This window comes from Cupressus sempervirens, chromosome 10 (assembly GCF_028749045.1).
Source record: "Cupressus sempervirens isolate cs-2001-9-10 chromosome 10, ASM2874904v1, whole genome shotgun sequence".
NCBI lineage: Eukaryota > Viridiplantae > Streptophyta > Pinopsida > Cupressales > Cupressaceae > Cupressus > Cupressus sempervirens.
Window position 1 is genome coordinate 575,789,686 of NC_143127.1, and position 17,463 is coordinate 575,807,148.

Below are 17,463 nucleotides of genomic sequence, written 5' to 3' on the forward strand. Positions count from 1 at the left end.
TTAGTCCAAACTGTGCATTCTTCCATTGCTGAGGTATAGTGCAAATTGAACTGAGCTGTGGACTGAATTATGTGTTTTCCCTTTCTGTGGTTAGTGTTGCTGGGGGGAGGTGTTTTGGTTGGCAGAGTTGTGAGTAATAATTGACTTGCAATCGCCGTCCAAATGCTCTATTACTGTGCAATTAGAAAGCCAAATTCTTGGCGCTAGACATCAACTGTTTGAAGCTGGTTCAAATATGCTTTGATTGGGCACTGAGGTGTTTGTACTAGTGAAGATTAGAGCAGTAATTTTGGAATTTTTGGCAGCAACTTATTTCTGCATACTTAAGCATTGATTCCTAGCTTGCACGCCCAGAATTTCAGATGTATTGCATAAGTAAGGATTACCAGATCGAGCTGCTGTGATTGCAACAGTTTGGGTGTCCAGATCAGTGGACGTGACTGATTGGATTTCAAGCTGCAATTTCTCCGATCAGGTTGAAGTTTCTTATCTATTGTAGGCATTCAACTTTAGGTCCTTTACAAATCTATTCCAGGAGCAATCTCACTGCCAGGTTATTCTCTGTAATTGATATTATTTCTGTTATTTGGTGGAGGTTATATAAAAAATTCAGATTTTTAGTTAAAAGAATTCAATGTGGTATTCAGATGTTTGTCTCACCCAGTTAAAATCAGAATTCTATATGTTTTCTGAAAAGCTATCTGACAGTATAAGAGAACAATTTGCTATTTATGCTATTTGGGCATGGTGTTGTAGTTGAAGAGTCGGGGTACTATTATTATTACTCAATATACATATAGTGGTTCAATTTATTATTTTCTATTTGCAAACCCCTCAAGACTACAACACAAATCAAATTTGTGACAGCGCTTGTTTGCCAAGCATTCAATGAAATGTCAAACCACCGATTAGTAAAAAAAAATGATGCTTGTCAAAGATAACTAGTTTGGGGTTGTTACATTTTTCAAAGATAGCCGGTCGGGCAACAAAAAGGAAGATGACGCACAAGTCGAAAGAGAAAAACCGCTTAGAAGAAAAAAAATACAAAAACCCTCGACAGATTTTAGTAAATATCCCTACAAACAAATTTTTTAGCACACCCAGGCAAGGATGTTGAAAATCTAGAGTCTAAAATTTCATGAAAAAATTAAAGATTTTCAAAACCTATTTTGAAAAATAACTCAAAAAAATTCAATAATGAATATTAATTTTCGAAAATAATAGCTCTACTACCATATTATAGTAAAATAATGAATGAGATTTCAAACAAAGACCATAAATGATTTATATATACAAGTATACACAAGAATGTTTCTATAACAAACAAAGAGAGAGAAATAGAAACATTCTGAAGAAAGAAAGAGAACGTCTCCATATTGAACAGAGAGAAAATAAGGAAATATAGAAGAGGAGTGGCCATTAGAAATAGCAGTAAATCTACAGAAGAAAGAAACAAAAATAGAGAGATTTAACTGTAATAAGCAGTGGTCATTACAGATACTACATGAAGATGATATCCATTCTTTCAACTGACATCTCATTGACTACAGTAGTTTGGGTGTGTTGGTTTGTTGAGAACACTTCCTTTGACACTTTATAATGTCCCCGTTTTTGGCAAGTCTGTGCAGTTGATGGAGTTAGCTCATCATAGCGACCCTCGTGAGCTAACAGGGTGTTTTGGGGGTCCCAGTTGTGGACTTACTATTTTACTAACTCTATTTTTGGCAGTGTAGTAGGTGGATTTGGTAGTTGGTCGTCACCTATAGTTATAAAGGTTAATAATTGCATGAGCTCTTATTTATTCATTAATTATTAAGTTGCATTATTAAAATGATTATTATGTCCTAATAATGATATTAAAAGATATTTCTAAAAAGTATGTTGGAAAGTTTCTAGTGTTGAGTTCTTTTGGAAACCTTCATGCAATGGAAATCTTTAGGAAACTTTGGCCAACGAAGGATTATAAATAGGAGCTCATTTCATTAAAAAAGGCATGCTTGAATATTTATTTATTTTTGTTGCCTTTGTGGCTTTTCTAAGGTTCTGATTTTCAAATCCCTACTGAGTTATAAGGGTTTGATTCTGAGAAGTTCTTGGCAATTGTGCTGAAATATACAATTGGCCAACATCTTCTACTGTAAATTCTGTGGGTAACAAGAATACTCTTGAATATCATATATATTTTCTCACTGATTATCCGGTTGAGGGTTTCTGTGAAGATTTGCTGAGAATTGCTCTGAGTAGTATTATAATCTGTTGCTGCTGAGGTATGGCAGATTGCAAATATCTCCTACTGTCCTTGCTGTGTCTGGAAGATTGGTTTGAAGTGTTGCCTGGATTTGTAGTGAATTGAATTTTCCCTTCATTTTAATGACTGCAAACTGAGGGGACAAGGAATTGATATTAAGGGACTGTCGGATTGCAACTGGAGGCAGCGTTCTGGACATTATAATTGTGTTGACAGAATTCTGAACCAAATTCATCCAACAAGGAGCTACACGGCATTAGCATTGGGTCTGCATTTTATTGCCAGCCATGTGGACACTTCATCTCCAGTCACGTGAGCTTCATTGAGGGCCTGTGTTTTTGTTTATTGTTGCTTGGTGGCTGTACGTTGAGATTGAAGGGGTTGGCTTTTCATATTTATCAGACAGCGACTGCCCTAGAGGATAGTTTCGCACACTCATCAAAGTTGTGAGTCTTGCCAACTGCCTGCAGCAAGATTGGAGCATCAGATTTGACATCTGGGTTCAGGACGTGAGCCAGTTAATAATCATTTCAGTGCTCTTGCAAACAACAGATCGAGAATCTGGACTGAAGTACATTGTCGTTCAGTTTGAAAGATCAATTGTATTGCCCTTACAAATCAGGTTCTAAGTGCTGCAATTTTGCTACCAGTATTTTATGTAATTAAATAAAGCAATCATTTTCACTTTCACTGTTCAGTTGCATCAGCATTTTAGAGACAATTTCAGAATTCAGTAAACTGGCTTGTCCTCCATCATGATTGTTTAGAAAATTGCCTCGTTATTTGGAACTGAGAAAATTGTAAATTGACAAACATTTGGAGTTCCTTAATATTGTTGGCTAAGTGTTTGACTAAATGCCAAATCTTTGATTAGTAAGGGAAGTTGATGTTTGTTCAAGCCATAACCAACGGGGGTTAATAGTAAATACACACTTGGAGGTTAAGTGTCGATGTTATGGTTCCAGTTGGAAACCATTGGTAAATTGTAGAAATCTGCGAGTGATTGATTTGCTTCATTTTTGGGATGTTGTGAGGGGATATCTTGAATTTGGTCCTTTACGACACGGAAAATTATTTTCTTTGTTTCCCAGGATTATGATTGGCAGTGAATTTGTTGATGTGATTTTCACTCTGATGCCTTGGCAGGATATATTACATACTGTTGATATCAAACCTCTCAAGTATTTCAATATGAGTTATGGATATGTTTACTTTATGGATTTTAAGAGAAAAGAGTTTGGTTTACTCACGATGGGCTGAGAATGTTGATCAGAACAGCGCAGTGCCAGCATGGTGGTTTCCTTCTGATATTGATTTGGGACCCTGGGATCATCTACAATTTCCAATTTGTTAGCATACTGATCTTCAAGCTAGATTGGAATGACGTGAGAAGAAGTGAAAAGAGGGTGGAATGTAATGTCCTATTCCTAAACCAATATGGAATGGAGGGACCATTAGCATATTCGTGCAATTCCCATAGGCTAATCAATAGGTTTTGAGAGCTTTGGAGGTGTTGACACAACGAGTTTCTTGCTTAGATGGTAAGGAACACAGCACACTTTTCTAGAGCTTTTCAGACAATTTCTCATATGCTTACTATGTTTAGTAAGTCAGTAATGAGCACTATTGAATTTAGATGCTATTTTTAGTTATGCCAGTAGAGTTGGCTTTTGATGTTAATTATGGGATTTGATATAGTTTGGAGTTATTAAACAATGACAAGTTATTTTTTTATATAGTTAAATTAAAATATTTAACTTTATCAATGTTTTAATTTATTTAATTAAGGGATTATAAATGTTGAATATCAAATAAAAGGCGATTTATTTTAATAGATGAGCCCTTATTATTTAATGCTTCACTAGGAAGTTATAAAGGGAACTGATTCTTCTTGAATAAATAAATTTAAAAAAACACTACCAAAATCATAGAGGAAAATGCAATCCCAGAAAAGTAGAGGAAAATTCAATCCCAAAAAATAGCAAAAAAGCAGAAGGTGTTTTCTCCAATAAGTAAAAAGTTATAAAACAAGGAATGTAGCTCTTGTTTGGGTACGTTGAATATTGTAATTGTTTATGTTTTTGTTCTTGAAGCAGATTGTGCTTCTTCTTGTTGGTTTGTGAGGACAAAGGCACTTGCAAATAACATTCTCCACATTAATGAGAGATACAATCTGGAGAATAATCTGGTGACTTTATTTAAAGGTCACATTTGGGCATATCAGAGCTAGCATTTTCAGATTTGCTGATCTTATTGTATATTATTTTTGCAAAGAACAATTTTGGAGAAGATTGAGGAGGGTTAAACTTCTATTTTGCTGGTTCTCTTCTCTCCTTGTGGGCTATATCATTTCCAGCAGTCATATCACTTCTCGAGGATCAACTTGAGGATTTTAGGGGAGCCATTGGGTTTTAAGGAGCTGATATTTGCATTCACAATATATCTTAGCTGTTGTTGGACACTTTTAGACCCAGTCATACCATTCGGAGCAGTTTGCTAAAGAGCCTAGGGTTCTTGGAACTTGTAATTGCTGGTTCTTATTGCTACAATCATTTATTTTTATTACCAGTGAATGGGGATGTTATATCAGTGTTTATAACAGATTTATCCATTTGGGTATCTTCAGTTCAGTCTTTGTATTGTAGGTTCAGTTTTGGACTGATTTTAGACGTGAATATTCCAAACATATTCCTTCTATTTGATATCTTAGTATTGAATTTGTTGCAATACAAAGCAGTTCTGTCTACCCTCTCTTTCAAACATGCTTAAACTCAAAAGCCGAAAAAAAAAAAAAAAAGCCTCACACCAGAACAGGTCTGCATTTTACAAAGTCATCAGTCTTTGCTATATTGTACAACTCATCATTTCTTCCTTTGCCACCCGGTATTTAAGTGCTAACTACGCCTTGATTTCTTGTTCATGTCTTCTATATTGTTTAACTTATCATCTTCTTTATATTGGTTTGCGGCTAAGTTACCAAATTCGCTCATAAACCACAAAATGCGGCAATCAATTCGCTTAGATTCGAAGTCAGTTCAAAATCAATGCGAATTTGTCTGATGCCATCCAAATTCCTTGTGAATTCATGTTTTCGGACCCTAGGCGAATGCGTAGGAATTTTGACCAAAAGTCTTTGACGTCAACGAAGCCCGAGATGGATGCGTAGCAAATTTAGATGAATTTACAAGCCACTTTTTGACTATTCACCTTTGACATAATGAAAGATAAAACCTAAAAACATGCATAAGACAACCCGCGTTTGGGATTTTTCATTTTTGCATTCCACAACTCACATTTGGTAGCAACAACAGTCGTTTAGGGTTTTGATTTTCACATATTGCAACCCTGTTACTCCTCTGTCCCCGTTGGAAGGACCTGCTACTCCTCTATCCCCGTTGGAAGGAACTACTACTCCTTAGTCTAGCAAATCCACATTTTATCAAACTGAGTCGTATTTACTTGGGTCAATCACTGTATTGCTTTATTATTTGGCAAGCTTCATACAGAGGCTTAGTTTTGTTGTGACCCTCTACACTACTACAGGTATGTACTATTCTAGTTTTGTTAATTTTTAATTTTCTTGTAAAAATTTATTTTATTATAATCATGCAAGCCTTCAAATGTATGATCACAATAAATAGTAATTAGCAAAGGATTTAATAATCATAATATTATAATTATGATTATTCACTTCTCTACTATTTAGTGTTCAATGTTACTGCTATCTATTAGACTATTTGAAGTGCTTGTCATTATCTATAGCATATAGGTATTAGACACGTCACTATTACTGTTGTTTATATTAGTCTTAAGACGATTTGTGTTCATTGTTATCTATTTGAAGTGATTGCGTTATCTTCTCATTGTTGTGACTTGTTTTATTTATTTGTAGATTCTATCATGGCTACAAGTGCTTCTATAGCCAATAACCCCAACTTCAAAATCGACAAATGTTCCCCACTTTGGAAACGTGTTAAAATTTGTAGCCACTACAAGGAGGAATTTAGTAGCTCTTATAGTAGAGTAAAATCACATTTGTGCTTTATTCCTCAAAAAAGCATCAAATTTTGCACCGAGAAGCCAAGAGTAAATGGAGTGCTACCTAAATCCTTTCTTCCAAATCACATTGTAAACAAATATATTCAAGAACAAAAGTAAGCAGAGGAAGCCACTCGGAGGGAAAATTCTTCACACCCGTTGGAAAGTGGTAGGCCTCTAAAGAAAGGAAAAACAACATCTATGTCTTCAACTAACCCTCCTACTGAACCACCTGCAGAGGGTCATCCATTCTTGCGTCCTCCTCAACAATACATTGTAAGAAAAAGTGTAGTGGGACCCTTGGAATCATCATTCCAAAATGAAGCTAGAGACATTATTGATCAAGCCATAGCCAATTACATTTATGCAAATGGCTTGTCGTTTAATGTTGTTCGCTCACCGTCTTGGCAATAGGTGAGGGCAATTAATGAGGCCCTAAACGGGTTCAAGGGCCCTAGGTATGAGAAGGTACGCACCACTTTATTAGATGATGAGGTGGCTTGTGTAGAGAATGCCATATTGCCCATCAAGGATGCATGAGTCGAAACAGGTGTGACAATAGTATCAAATGAATGGAACGATGCAAGGAACCGTCCTTTGGTGAATGTTCTTGCAATGTCTACAAGAGGTCCAATGTTTCTAAAAGCCGTGGATTGTGAAGGAGAGGTAAAGGATGGTCCTTTCATTCAAAACATTCTCATCCAGACTATTGAGCAAGTTGGCCCTCAGAATGTTGTTCATGTAATAACCAACAATGCGAAGAATTGTAAGGTTGTCGGCTTATTGGTTGAGGAGCGAACACATTTTTTGGACACCTTGTGCGGTGCACTCACTGAACCTAATGCTGCAAAAAATTGGCACTAAGGTTGAGAGGATAAAAAAATGTATGAAGAGGCACAAGAGGTCCAAATGTTTGTCACAAATCACCATATGACGCAAGCCATATTCAGACAATTATCGAAGTTGGAGCTCTTGAAGGTAAGTTGAATTATTTAAAATTTAAACATGTTTTAGAAATCTAGCCACTTTAGCAAACTTTCTATATTTTCAAATTTTTAATCTATTAATTTCTTTATTTTAATATAGGTTGTTGAGACCCACTTTACCTCCAACACTATTGTTTTGAGACGCCTTATCAAGGTTAAAGACAGATTGACTAGAATGGTAACTAGAGCTAATTGGAGCGTATGGAGGCAATCTACTAGTGCCAAGGCAACTACCATAAGGGGATTGATACTAAATAAATCTTGGTAGGATCGTGCTGAGTACCTTCTGAAGATCACCTAGCCTATATTGAGCATGATTTGAAACACCAACTGTAATGTCCCCAATGGTTGCCTGCATCAGAATTTCAGGGATTAGCCTAATATTGGATCCTCGTATGCTAATGAGGATGGTTAGAGGGTCTTCTGAGGATTGATTCATCTCCAACATTCAGCAATTTATGGATTTCACCTTCGTTCCATGTCATTTGGACTCCATTTGCCGTACTTACTATGTATAGTAAATCACAGGTAATAGTGATGGACCCTTTCTATTTTTAGAAAGTGTATTTGGTCGCATGGGGAATTATGAGGAGAGATTCCTATTTCAAACAGCACGGCAATCAGACAAGTATTTCAAGAAATATTGAAGTTCAAATGACTTAACTGATTTATTTAAATATTTTAATATTATAAAGTTATAAAGTTACTTAAGTGACTAAAAGACGAAATAGTCTTTTATCCCACATTGCTAAGTTGTTTGAGCCTCTCCTCATTTCGAAGTTATAAAGGAAAGCATTTGCATTGGGATTGTAACAATGAATATATGTTATTAAACAAATCCTAAAAGGTTGCTTATTGTAATTGGATACTTCCTAAGGGTGAAACCCCTTAAGTAGATTCAGTGACGTTGGACGCAAACCTAGTAACTCACCTTAAACTTTCAGACTGGAGTTAACAACAATAGATACAAATCAGTAAAGAAGGTTTTCTGAAGATTGACGACAATTAGTAAGGTTTGAACAGTTGAAGTTGATAATTCCTAAAGCTGAGCATTGGTATATGACAAGTTCAGAAGTTGGGCAGGCAAATTAGATGTCCATAATTCATCAGCATAGCAGAGGGATGTAAGCATATAGTTGGCTAAGAGGAATTTCTTGAGTCGGGTCACGTCCAGCAATGTGTATTACAGTCAACATGTACACATCATAATTTGCAAGGAGCATAAGGGATGGCAGTGTTAGCAGCTGGAATATTGATTATGGCATATGCATCTACACTTACAGAGAGGTCACGAGTTATAGACATTCCACTAAAGCTGATACCAGTAAATCGCAATGAGTGTTGGAGCATTTGAGAGTTGATAGTTCCAGAACTGTAGCCATTGGAGGCATGTCATGGACCACAGCACAGACTTCCAACTGTCTACGACTAACCAGGTTTCAGTTATCATTCTTTGTGTTTACAAACTTAAGTAGGGGTGTGTACACTCCTTCCACTTTAATAGAAATACTTGAGTCATACCTATAGTCTTCTTGCATATCTGAAATAAAGAAAATCTGTTATTAATTGAACTGTGACTGCACATTTAATACAACTCAGTCTTTTCTTTGAGATTACTGCTGTTGTAATTGATTTGGAAATGATGCGTTATTATGTGGGATTAGTTATTTACCTAAATGTGATGCAATAATCGCAACAATAGTATCAGCAGGTTCATTATTCAGTTTGCACGCCAACTATTTGATTAAATTCTGAGGGTCGGAACTTGATTCTTTAGTCAAATTAAGGGCCAGAATAATACAGTGGTATCAGAACTTAATACCAAGACTAAATTTGAACTGTTTGACAAAATATCACAAGTCAAAATTTAATTCATTTTGATAATATTAAGACCAGATCATTACAGTGGTACCAGAGCTATGCATCCTGCCAACCAGTGAAACATATTTTCAGGGAATTTTAATGAGCTCGCCAAACCTGCCACCCTGTTGGGCTTGTTTTGCATTTGTGAGCAAATCAGAAATCGCATAGTTTCCAGGAGTATATTATTGTTGTTATTGCAAACGTGTTTTGGCAAAGTTGTGGACAGCATTCAAATGAGCCAATTATAATATGCCAATGAATTTTGTGGTTATTGGTGGTAGCATAGACACCCGATTGGATTCAGTTGGCAGCCAATCTATTATTCATTAGAGCAGTGTATTCTTCCAGCTTATGTGGTTATTGGAAATTGTTTATCAGAAATTCTAATCAAAGATTTCATCAGAAACATTTTACAAAAGGTTTAATCTGAATGGTTTAAATTTTTTGATAAATGTTTTGAAAATTGTATTCTGTTGGAGGATTGGAACAGTACTTCTATATGAGAAATAAAGTGATGCTATTGCCAGAGCTATAAGTCCCGCTATCCTATGTAGTAGGAAAGTTATATTATTTTCAGATTTGCTATTGCATTTGGAGTGACCAGCACTCTAGCTTTCTTTTTCTATGGACAGACATAGGAGGATTGGTAGTTCTAGAAGTTGGTGGAGTAATGAGGAATTTAGCACGAAAATGAATGCCTTGCAGGACAATATGGAAAGACTTAAGCATCATCAACAGAGGTTGGCGGAGAGCTTGTCAGATCCTAAGATAGTTGAGAGGATAGCGAAGTATATAGTTTCTACCTTTAGAAAGCCAACATCAAGGTTGTAGAGAAGGAAAATTCAATTTTCCCCGACAGGTGTCCATGATGCAAATGTACCTGTATTTAGTACAACACCTGCTAGTCCTATCTATAGTGTTGATGATGGACCCATTTCACAGAAATCAATAGATGTGTAAGTACCCTTGTTGGATAGCAGCACTAAGCTTCAACACATTCAAGCCCCCACAGTTGTTACAATTAGTGCAGAGGCAATTGGTGCAGTTGTTACTACTGATACTTTAGGCTCTCTTAATGAGGGAATTATTATTGGAGATTTATATGGGAGTTTTCATAGTGTTGCTCCAGTGTAGAAGGCAGTGTATTCCTTAGGTGGGACCGATGTATGTATGGAGTCACCCAGCTATGATGTCGGCGATTTAGGTGTTACAACGGAGTCAGTAGATGTGGGTTCATGCTCTAGCATTATTGATTCACAGCCTAGATTAGAGTCATGTGTGCAGAGTCAGGTGATGGCAGTTGAGACTCTATTAGGTGATGGGGATGTAGATAGTGTGGAAAACCTCTGGTGATTTGTTGGATGATGCGATGATTTGCATTGGATATGATACCCCTTCTCAGATATTGGGTGATGACTCTTATGAGATTTTGGATGAGTCTAGGATCAATGTTTACAGGATCTTACTATTGAGGTGGAAGCTGAGACATGTGGGGAGATTGAGATTGCGAGGGCTTCTATTTCTTCGGAGGAGTTGTTTGAGGTACATAGTAGTTGTATCTCGAAGTAGAGTTGTGCAAGGATGATACGACATGTATAAGTGATCTTGTGGTGGACAGTTTTGATTCAGTTTCCTATCACGATGCACTTAGTGAGACACAAAGCTTGCATAGGAGTCAGGGGTTACAAAGGCCTCATGTGACTTATCAGCTGAAGGTGAGTGATAGTGACATTTATTCATCTCTTGATCATTATGATGCTATTCGGCATATGCTAGCTACATCTGGTTGGGGTGTCCTAGTGTTAGATGAGCACAGTGATAGTAGTCTTTGCCCAGCAGAAGTTCATGCGCTTCAAGAGGCTGTTAGGATATTGAAGCATGGTTACTCTTCGTTAGTTAATGATAGAAATTACCTTATGGAGTGGGGTAGCACCTGCTATAAGACCTTGTTAGGGAAAGAGGAGGAGGTGGTTGAGCTCACCTGGGAGCTTGAGGTGACAACGGACTCTCTTCTGTATACTCAGTTGGCTCTTCAGGAGTCATAGTCACAGTTGGGTGAGGTTACCGTGGAGTTAGAACGGGTACAGTCAAACACCAACTTCAGACCCTATTCAATTACATATTGTGGTAGGTGGTGAGTTTGCTTCTACGGTTGAGGATGAGGGACATGATGATGTAGCGAACACATTCGCCCAGGATATGAGTGTAGTATGTACAGAGGAGGCGAGAGCATCAATGGAGACGAGCTCTCATGGTGATTTGCTTCCTTCTACTAGAAGTGAATCTATTTCTTCTTTTCATACAACTGGTAGCACTGGACAGTTGGCATTGTCACATTTTCAGAGAGGGGGTTGTGGATTGCGGAGGAGCAGATTGATGCTTCCACATATAATTTCTACTATACTGAGTCATTCATGGAGTATTTTCTTGAGAGCTTGGATTTGTGGGAGGTTTAATATAGTATATCTGAGGGTGCTCTCATTTGAGGCTCTTGTGCTATTCGATGATTGGTAAGGAAGATTGTGGAGACCTTGGCTACAATACTTCCCAATAGGGATTTTGTGGTTGGGCTAGTTGAGAGGGTTGTCCAGGATCCTGCCCAAGAGTCAGAGATTGGAGCCATCTTCTGATTTCTAATTTGATGACGATGAGCCCTTGACAGAGATTGGGAATTTTTATCGGCATTACACTATGAGCAGTGCTCATCACTTTTCTTTTGACCCACAGGTAGAGTACTTGGTTTTTAGTGTTATGGATGGTGACAGAAGGTTTCGTATTCATTACACCCACAAATGCCGTACTTCTCCGCTAATGGAGGGAGATTCTAAGATACAGGGTATTGTGAAATAGTTGGATGTGCTAGTGAATGAGATGAATCAAAATCACAAACAAATGACCCAACTGGTTTCAAAGCCAAGATTTGAGCAAAGAATGATATCACTTTTTCTAAGAGCAGTATGTGATGATATAGTTGCGGCTTCAAATTTGCGTGACTTTTCATATGAGACACTGCATGAGTTAGGCACAATTGAGGTGGAATGTGATAAGGATTTATGTCAGGGTAAGTCAGATGATGCTGTTGTTAGCATGAGTTCCCCGGATCATGTATTTGATGTTCATGCAGTGATAGTGGGAATAGGAGCATGCGAGGATACTGTCATATCAGCAGCCACTTTTGTGTCGGTTGAGCCATCCAATGAGAAGTTGCGGTGGTATATGTGTGCTCTAATGGTAGAACACTTGTTATTGTTAATGAGGTGAGTGATGTAGTGATAGAGTCATGTTAAACTATCGATCAACCAAGTGTTGATATTCACTTCATAAATAGTCCTACGTTTGACATGGATGCAACATTGCCTTATGACAATCCGTTGTTTGAGGTTGATGTTGATCATTAACCTGAGTGGAGTTGGGTTCAGTTTTCACCATTTGTAAAAAATTCAGTTTTGTGTTACAGCAATTAGTAATGTACCTGTGTCCACACATTTTGACGTGGCAACACCTATGGTTGATACAGTTCGCATAACTGCATATGGTTCTCTTGTAGCTATGCCTCTTCAAGGGATTGTTGATCAAAATTCCAGTCCAGTTTATATTATATGGGTGAGCACCAGGATGAGAATATTTCTTGTGGGGAATTATTTTGGTGATATTCTAGCTCCTACATCATTAGCACAAGTTTTCAGTGCCATACTGCAAGTTTTGTTGTTGGTTATGATGATGTTAGTGGTATGAAATTGGTTCAATGTTAATAGGGGTGTCACGAACTACTTCATTTGGAATCCAGGTGGAGGTTGGAGTTCACCATTATTGCTGGATTGCTTGAGGGCGAGCAATCTCGAGAAGGGAGGATTGTAATGTCCCCATTGGTTGCCTGCATCAGAATTTCAAAGATTAGCCTAATATTGGATCCCCGTAGGTTAATGAGGATGGTTATAAGGTCTTCTGAGAATTGATTCATCTCCAACATTTAATGGTTTATGGATTTGACCTTCGTTAGATGTCATTTGGACTCCATTTGCCATACTTACTATGTATAGTAAATCACGGGTAATAGAGATGGACCATTTCTATTTTTAGGAAGTGTATTTGGTCACATGGGGAATGAGAAGAGATTACTATTTCAAACAGCACGACAATTAGACAAGTATTTCAAGAAATATTAAACTTCAAGTGACTTAAGTGATTTATTTTAATGTTATAAAGTTACTTAAGTGACTAAAAGATGAAATAGTCTTTTATCCCACATTGCTAAGTTGTTTGAGCCTATCCTCATTTCGAAGTTATAAAGGAAAGCATTTGCATTGGGATTGTAACAATGAATATATGTTATTAAACAAATCCTAAAAGGTTGCTTATTGTAACTGGATACTTCCTAAGGGCGATACCCCTTAAGTAAATTTAGTGAGGCTAGACGCAAACCCAGTAACTCACCTTAAGCTTTCAGACTAGAGTTAACAACAACAGATACAAATTAGTAAAGAAGGTTTTCTGAAGATTGACGGCAATTAGTAAGGTAAAAACAGTTGAAGTTGATAATTCCTAAAGCCGAGCATTGGTATATGACAAGTTCAAAAGTTGGACAGGCAAATTGGACATCCATAATTCATCAGCATAGCAGAGGGATGTAAGCATATAGTTGGTTGAGAGGAATTTCTTGAGTCGGGTCACCTCCAGCAATGTGTATTACAGTCAGCGTGTACACATCATAATTTGCAAGGAGCATAAGGTACAACAGTGTTAGCAGCTGGAATATTGGTTACGGCATATGCATCTACACTTCCAGAGAGGTCACGAGTTATAGACATTCCACTAAAGTTGATACCAATAAATCACGATGAGTGTTGGAGCATTTGGGAGTTGATAGTTCCAAAACTGTAGCCATTGGAGGCATGTCATGGACCACAGCACAAACTTCCAACTGTCTACGACTAACTAGGTTTCAGTTATCATTCTTTGTGTTTAAAAACTTAAGTGGGGGTGTGTACACTATTTCCACTTTAATAGAAATACTTGAGTCCATACTTGTAGTCTTCTTGCATATTTGAAAGAAAGCTAATCTGTTATTAATTGAACTGTGACTGCACATTTAATACAACTTAGTCTTTTCTTTGAGATTACTGCTATTGTAAATGATTTAGAAATGATGTGTTATTATGTGGGGAATAATTATTCACCTAAATGTGATGCAATAATCGCAACAATAGTATCAACAGGTTCATTATTTAGTTTGCACACCAACTATTTGATTAAATTCTAAGGGTCAGACTTGATTTCTTTAGTCAAATTAATGGCCAAAATAATACAGTGGTATCAGAACTTAATACCAAGATTACATTCGAAGTGTTTGACAAAATATCTCAAGTCAAGATTTAACTCATTTTGATCATATTAAGACCAAATCATTACACTGACATGGATAGACCTTGCTTGGGTCAAGTATATGATTGCATTGACTCCATGATTGAGGACATTAGAAATATCATAAATGAGAAAGAGCAAGATCATGATGAAATGTTCTTCAAGGAGCTACAGATAATCATGGTAGAGAGATGGAACAAAATGACTACCCCTTTGTATCTACTTGCCTTTGCATTGAACCTCAAGTTCTATAGCCAATCGGTCCTCAAGGGAAGTACCACTAGAGTTCCCCCATATAGAGATCTTGAAGTTGCTCAAGGGTACAAGACAGCCCTTCGAAGACTCTTTCCTAAGCACCTACGGCCTGTAGTGAGGTCTGAATTTATGAGTTTTGCGAGCACCGATGATTGTAGTCTTGACGCTCTTGAAGAAAAGAATAATGTTGATGCTCATAAATGGTGGTACTTCCATGGATAAAATTACCAACACTTGCAACCCATTGCCATCAAAATTTTATCATAGGTAAATTTCTTAATCTTAAGATTCTAATTTCTAGTTTCTTGTTGGTAAATTTGCAAATCTTGATAGGTTGCTAGTTCATCATTATCTAAGAGGAATTGGAGCACATACTCCTTCATCCACTCAATAAAACACAATCGACTAAACTCCAAGAAAGCAGATAACTTGGTGTTTGTGCATTTCAACTTGAGGCTCAGAACTCACAAAGAGAATACATACAAAAAGGGAGAGGCAAAACAATGGGATGTCGAACCAGAGGCCACGGAATTGGAAGTACACTTTAATGCACTTGCAATTGAAGATGGTGATCCTGAGATACATAGTATTGATGGAGTTGATCCTGAGGCTACGACTGAGACTATGGCTGAGACTGCTGATGCTAGTGGCACTAATTGTGCTTCTAATCAGCAATTACCTAACGATGATGAATTCTTTGATGATTTTTGATGATACATTGATATTTGATTGAGTCTATGACTGATTACTGATTACTGATTAGTAATGTTGACATTGTTGTTGTAAAGTTTTTGAATTGAAATATTCATATGGTAGTGTATTTTGACGTTTTGTCATGCCATTCAAACAAAACCATTAATATATGTGGTGGTTGAATTTGCTAAATTTCTTTAGATTAGCATACTATGTATGAACTGGTTTGCTGCAAGCATATGTATGTATGTATGTATGTATTTTTTTATTTTATTTTTTTTAAATTCTTGTACAGACGAACCCAAAACGAACCCGAACCCAGCCCGAAAAAATTTTTGATTGAATGTTGAACCAGAATCCAAACCAGCAAGTTTTAGGGTTTCATGACATCTACTTGTTCTTCTACATTTCTTCACTATGTTGTATCTCATCTCTACATATCTTGAATATCCCATTCCTTTGTTCATCTTTCTCAAGGTGATTAGACTGGATACACAAGATAACTTCTGATTCACTTACATTAAAAGCATTACTCATGTCATCCACAACCACTGTTTCACTAATGGATGCTAAGTATTTTTTGAAAGGTGAAAAAGAATTTTGGTTGGCATCATTATTTTATAGAATATTGTGCTCTTTCACAATTCAGTGCTTGTTTGAAATATGATAGTGATATTTTGCAAAGACTTGTTAAAAAAAACATATATTCCATATAGACTGTAGAGAATTTTCATATTTCCGTTAGGCTCATTTCAAACAGAAAATAACTTCCTGAGTTAAAGAGATTGTTAGCATTTTTTAGTACAAACATTATGTAGAACATAAGAGTTTTGTTAAAGAAAATACTACAGAAGTGGCATCTAGCATGTCATTGCAGAAAGAAAAAGTTAGCCAACAAGAAGAATAAAAGAGCTTCTATCATAAAATACTGTCCTGCACCATATAATATCAAATGCACCTTTTCAATAGCAACAGTCTCACGCAAGGCATGCAAAGTTGTTACACCATATGAAATCAAACCACCAACACAACTTGGGTCCACTTCAGCTAAAGTACGCAGTGTTAACGCAGCTTCTACCCGAACCTGCACAAATTAGATGTTTCAGCGTTCATATTCGGCAAGCTTTGCCTTATACAATGTTATAAATATGGTGAAGGATCAAACTGATAACATGAAACTATTTCAATAAAAAAATTAAGCTTTAACAAGTCCACAACATATCCAATCATTACTAACCAAGAAAAAAAATATTCATATTATGCATGTGTAAATGAATTTTAACAGAAACAATTTCTGGAAATTAGGGATTGTATACTTTAAGAGTTTTATACCCTAAATAAATCAATAATTTAAGGCACAACCAGAATAAATGTTTTCAAAGCCCTAAAGTTGGATAACCCAAACACACATGCTAAAACTGCACTCTCCAAGTAATCTTATAGAAAGTGAAAAAAATAGCAGTGGGAGAGTGGACAAGAACCCTGCAAGCCTCTGCAAACGAATTTTTGAGAGCTGTAATTGAACCCTTTCCAACATAACATGCAGACTGCTTGCAGCAGGAGTTGAAGTATCATCATGATTCTTAACTTCCATAATGTGAAGTTGTTTGCACATTTAAGATGATCCTCAAAACTGATCATGTTTGACATTTTTGAAGAATGTGATGTGACTGCAATATCAAGAGAGCATAATCTGATATCTCAAATTTAATCGGATCTTCCTAGCAAGGCTCTGATACCATGTAAATGTAAATAAATTTATATCAGATTCGATGCCTTTTATTTTCAGAATTGAATGACTACTAATCTCTGATTTGACAGTTGCAGATCTAGATCTGAATGTGAAGGTTTTAATCATTCTCAAATGTGAAGTATATTCAATATTTGTAAATACTGAATATATAATTCTGATTGCAGAACTCAATGTGGGGCTGAGCATTTATCAATTTTGATGCCTTAGGCCTGAGTGGGAATGGTTATATATATGATATGAAAGGGACATGTATTGGGTGGGCGTGT

General features: G+C 36.7%; 1 protein-coding gene across 8 annotated transcripts in view; it reads right to left on the reverse strand.

Annotated features, from left to right (window-relative positions):
* SWEETIE (HEAT repeat-containing protein) overlaps positions 1 to 17,463 on the reverse strand; it is a 314,166-nt gene that overhangs the window by 171,313 nt on the left and 125,390 nt on the right. For all 8 annotated transcript variants that reach the window (XM_089806951.1, XM_089806947.1, XM_089806950.1 and 5 more), the window contains exon 12: positions 16,403 to 16,528. In XM_089806951.1, coding sequence (XP_089663077.1) covers positions 16,403 to 16,528 — 126 coding nt within the window. The remainder of the gene's footprint in view (positions 1 to 16,402; positions 16,529 to 17,463) is intronic.